Source organism: Gastrolobium bilobum, unplaced genomic scaffold, assembly GCF_033153095.1.
Source record: "Gastrolobium bilobum isolate Gb01-03AN ecotype WA unplaced genomic scaffold, APGP_CSIRO_Gbil_v1 utg50887, whole genome shotgun sequence".
Taxonomy (NCBI): Eukaryota; Viridiplantae; Streptophyta; class Magnoliopsida; order Fabales; family Fabaceae; genus Gastrolobium; species Gastrolobium bilobum.
Window position 1 is genome coordinate 82,661 of NW_026897800.1, and position 4,928 is coordinate 87,588.

Consider the following 4,928-nt stretch of genomic DNA (forward strand, 5'->3'; position numbering starts at 1 on the left):
GTTTTAATCTTTACATCAGTTTGAATCTCCTTCTAATACTAAAACTACTTCTAAAAGGAAACATAATTGTACACACCATGAAACTTGCAATACTCCAGTTATATATCTGGTGAAATTTAAAAGCAGGAATTGTAGTATATCCTAGCCGTTCCTACACTCAGAATACATTATTCTTACAAATGATGCATAAATAGAAATTGTATATGAATAAAATCATAATAGTGTTTATGCAAAAGCATATGTAAAAAGATTACTAAAAAAAAAAAGCATATGTAATGGGATTTAATTTCAATTTCCCATAAGCTCTAAACCGGACAAAATAGGAGGAAATGAAAGATGACCAGATAGGGTCAAGTGATACATTCTACTCTGTTGAGAAAGCATGAGTATTCGTACAGCAAAATGAATAGGAAACATTAATTGGTCCTAAACAAAGTATGGAACATTTTCACTGGAAATGGATCCATGGCTCATTGTGCTTTTAGATGTAGTGTATACAGAAGTTGAAGATGAAGACAAGGATGAAAGAACAACAGGAGGAGAAGGTAATGGTTTTGGTGGTGGAGGAGGAGGAGGAGGTTGAGAAAGACCTTGTGAACCTGCAGGAATTGCTGCATCAGCAGAAGAAACCAAAGCAGCATGAGAAGAAAGAAGAGTAGCAGCCTCTCTATATTTGTATTTTAGTATCTCATCCCTTACTGCATTTAGTTGTGCTTGTAAAGATTGAACATGTTGCTGCAAAGCTGATATTGCACCCATGCATCCGTATACAGGATCTCTCAACCTCAAGTTAGCTTCATAAACAAGACTATTTGCTGCATCAGCTCTTTGGCCCTCTGGTACCTCCTAGTTATATAGAATTAAAATTTGACAACAAATCAATATAGCTTCAATAAGAGTATAGTAAGTTCAATTGAAGAAAACAAAAGTAACTAATTTGATGTCTGAGCTAGTTAGGATCTAACCATTAGCATCTTAGAGACATTGCTTGCACCAAACACTTTATGAACAGCTGCAAACTTTTGAGGCTCATGTGGTGAGAAATAAGGAGAGAAAGGACATTCTTCAGCACACCTTCTTCTCAAAAGCTTACATGCAGCACAAGGGGTTACTGTGTTTAAGGTTGTCCCTAAAGCTGGACCATAAAAATGCTTTCTTCCCATTTGAGAAGATGCTTCTCCCTCTGTTCTGACCTTTGCTATCTCATCTAATCTTTCTTTGGCAAAAAACAAAACTCCATGTTAAACAATAATCTTGACCCTGAGTCTCTACACAAACAATAATGCATATTTTGATATTTTGTTGCTTTAGAGCATCATGCCCCAGCACCATCAGCAAAGAACAACAATATAGTGAAAATTTTAGATACTTGATCAGGTGATGAATAAATTGTTTCCTTTATCTAGAATATGAAAAAGAGAGCTGGAAAAATGTTTATTTGGTAATATTTACCTGTCTCTGGACATCCAAACATATCTGTTGATTGTCTTGATCTGAGTGGTGGATTGAGAGGGGGAAAGACTTTGTTTCAGACACAACACAAAGCACAATCTATGTGAGAAGAGCAGGGAAACAACCACTTAAAAGTTAAAAGGCAAAGTAATTAGGAAAAGTTGGTCAATGCTCTTTATAAGGAACAAAAAGAAAAAGAATTTAACTACAAGAAATATAGGAGAAAATAAAAACAAAGGGATTAGGTTGCATTAGCCATTTAGAAAGAGAAAGAGCACTCATTTTGTCAATGGCTTGCACACGTGTTAGTCCTTGTGGGAAATTGACAATTGACTTTAGAAAACAAACAAACAAGAAACATCAATGTCAGACTATTTAGCAGATGAGTTTTTTCTTAAGAATATATTATTGGGGAAATTGCTATGGGCTGCAAAGTGGTATGCTTCCCTTCATTGGGTGTCCTGTAATTGTCACATGTTTTCAAGGACCAGTCATGTATGAGGGACCAATTACATTAGAGGATTGCTCTTTTTAACAATCTCTTGCCATTTTCTCCCTTTTTGGAAACAGTTTATAATGGAGAGGTAGAGATGTGAAACAGTGCAACAGCTATCACAGCTTATATATTACACGGACTCAACCTCACCTACGACTCCCACATGCAAATCTTTTTCCGCAAAATAAAAAATGGTTTAATTTCTCTTTAGAAAATAAATTTTATTTTCTACACAAATAAAAATGTATGATATTTATATTTTCTTTTTCTTTTTCTTGGCATGATCTCATATGTGTAGTACATACTTTTATACATATATAGAAAAACATCAAACCCAATAAAAAAGGGGAGAGTGTGTATCATTTTAAAGGATATAAAGTTGTGTCATTTCAAGTGAGAGAAATAGATAGATAAAGAGGAGAGAGTAGACAAAAAAATATAAAGGTGTGGGTCTAACCGCTTTGTGAGAGTGAAAGGATTAGGGGTGTTCGCGGTCTGGATTGGATCGATTTCGGAAGCAAAAATCATCTGATCCAATCCCTTTGGTTTAACCATGTAATCATCCATTCGGTTTGTACTTTTTTTCAAATTCAATCCAATTTTTTTCAGTTTGGATTGGATCGATTTTCGGTTTTTTGAAAATCCTAAAATTTGTTAAATGCAAATAACATCTTTTGTATATATATTGGCTTTGTAAAAAAATTGAAATACAAAAGCATCAATAATATAGTTTTTTTTTTTTTTTGGGGGGGGGGGGCAATGAGATATGAATATGAAGTTCTACACCGATAAAATTTTGTTGATGAGATGTGACTAAGTTTTTTCTTGGATTTAGTTGATGGGTTAATGAGTCTTGAGTTTAGAGATTTTTGGATTATAATTGGAGAAAGACGAGTAAATAGAGGGGAATTAATATATTGGATCGGTTTGGATTGGATCAGTTTTCATTAAGCAATCCGAAAATCGATCCAATCCAATTAAAAATTGCGATTTTTTTTTTGTTTTTGATATTTCGATTTTCGATTTGTTCGGTTATCGATTTTTCGATTCGGTCACCGCGGTTTGGATCGGTTGATAAATACCCCTAAAAAAGATAAAAATTGTGTCATTTAAAATGACAAACACTTTTCCCATAAAAAAAGTTATTTTAGAGACCATAGGAGAGAATTCAGCGTATATGTAATCAACAGACTCTCCATTGAAGACGCATAATACATCCTTTCACACCACTAGCGCTTCGGGATTACAGTGTGAACAGTACATAGATTTATTTAGGTTATAATTATATTTTTATTAAAAAATAAAGACAATAAAGATTGAATTTTTAAATTACTCGATGATATTCCGGTTGGGCAAGGGTAGGTTAGGAGATCATCAGTATTGATTAAGTTAGACCAATCATATCAAATAGACTTTCATATTATGTCTTAATCCAAATTCTTAAAAGATACTACATTCATGATATTCTTTTTTATATGGACTTCACTTAATTTATTATCAATCACCGTAAACTCCATCACACTTAAATAATTTTTTTGAATTTTTAAGAATAAATTGAGGGTTTAAAGATTCTAAAGTTACTTTAGATAACTTTATCTAACGTTCACTAAAGTATATAGAAAAAAATATGTGGGATTCATGTGAACCCATATGAAGAGAAAAGAGAGAAAAAGACAATATGAGTCTCACACACTTTTTTATATGTATTTGGTGAATAGTAGATAAAGTTATCTAAAATAACATTAGAAACTTTAAACTCTTAAATTAAGTAGACTTGAAGAAGATTAAAATTAAAAAATAACATAAAAATAAGGAAAAATATTTTTTCTATTATATGAAATAAAATTATCTACTATAATATTAAAATATTAAAAAAAATAAAGACTGCCTATAGAATTTTTTTTTCTTACAATATGAATTTTATTAAAATATCCTATATTTTTTTTTCAAATTTCAAAATAATATTATTTTAAATTGTAAGAGAATTTTATGTGTGACTTAAGAAACACTAAACTCTAGAAATAAATAAAAATAAAAAATATCTAAAATAGTTAAACTTAAAGATTCAGACATACTAGGGCGGTTTTGCAAGGAAAAATGCACCATCCGTGAGGGGATGGCACTTAGAAAATTCTTCCCACGTGCCAAGGGCATGATGCCAAGCCTCCCCAAACATTTTTATCTCAAGTTTTGAACCTATGGTCCTGTATTTGGCACTAATAAGCCTCCACGTTACTTCCTTTTAATCACATTAATTAAAAGGAATAATATTTAGGAGTAAATTTTATCTTCTACACATACATAAAAGTATGTGAGGTTCATATTTTCTTTTTCTTTTTCTTCTCTTCACATGGTCCCCACACATTTTTATGTGTGTACGAGATAAAATTATCTCCTATAACATAGAAAACATTAATCTCTTAATTAAATACCGGTTTATATGTACTTTTTTTCACCAATGGCGGCATTGAAGTTTTCATCTATACAACTTCTACAACTATTTAAATTCTCACAATCCTTATCGCTTAGTCTCATTTACTCTCATAAAGTGAGTGATAGCACAAATGTCTGTAAAACTCCAATCTCAATTAAGATCAAATAGTCTCTAAAATGAACTTTAAATGTCACTTAAGTAACCGTTCTTACGGTTCCTCGTTTTTACTTCTTCATTCTTCTCCCTCTTAAAGTGCTCCTCTCGATCAATCACTATCCTTGTGCAACTTGTCCTTCAATTTATTTTTAGCTTAAAAGGTTGGTGGTTGTTGGATAGGTAAATCACTTTACTAAAATTAAATGCGAGCATTACAAAATGCTACAATTTTAAAATTAAATCTCGATTTGGTATATGTGCAAAGATTTTGTTTGACTATTTTAGTGGTAGCAATCACTTAACTTTTATGATTTATCTTTTAGTTTGACTAGCAAAGATTACTCCCTTCGACTTATCTGTGTGGTGATAAATATAAGTCATAAACGAAAA

At 31.8% G+C, this 4,928-nt stretch overlaps 1 protein-coding gene across 1 annotated transcript; it reads right to left on the minus strand.

The window, feature by feature from the left end:
• Positions 1-426: 426 nt before the first annotated feature.
• Positions 427-1,474, minus strand: LOC133310447 (LOB domain-containing protein 13-like). Its single transcript, XM_061511385.1, has 3 exons — positions 1,453-1,474; positions 966-1,234; positions 427-846 (listed from the first exon to the last, which is right to left on the minus strand). Exons 1-3 carry the CDS (start codon positions 1,472-1,474, stop codon positions 427-429), a joined length of 711 nt encoding a protein of 236 aa, XP_061367369.1.
• Positions 1,475-4,928: the final 3,454 nt, after the last annotated feature.

Coding starts and splice junctions, on each gene's coding strand:
- LOC133310447 (XM_061511385.1), bottom strand. CDS start 1,474: ATGTTTGGATGTCCAGAGACAG. Junction 1,235..1,452: donor GTTTGGATGTCCAGAGACAG/GTAAATATTACC, acceptor TTTAACATGGAG/TTTTGTTTTTTGCCAAAGAA. Junction 847..965: donor ATGTCTCTAAGATGCTAATG/GTTAGATCCTAA, acceptor CTATATAACTAG/GAGGTACCAGAGGGCCAAAG.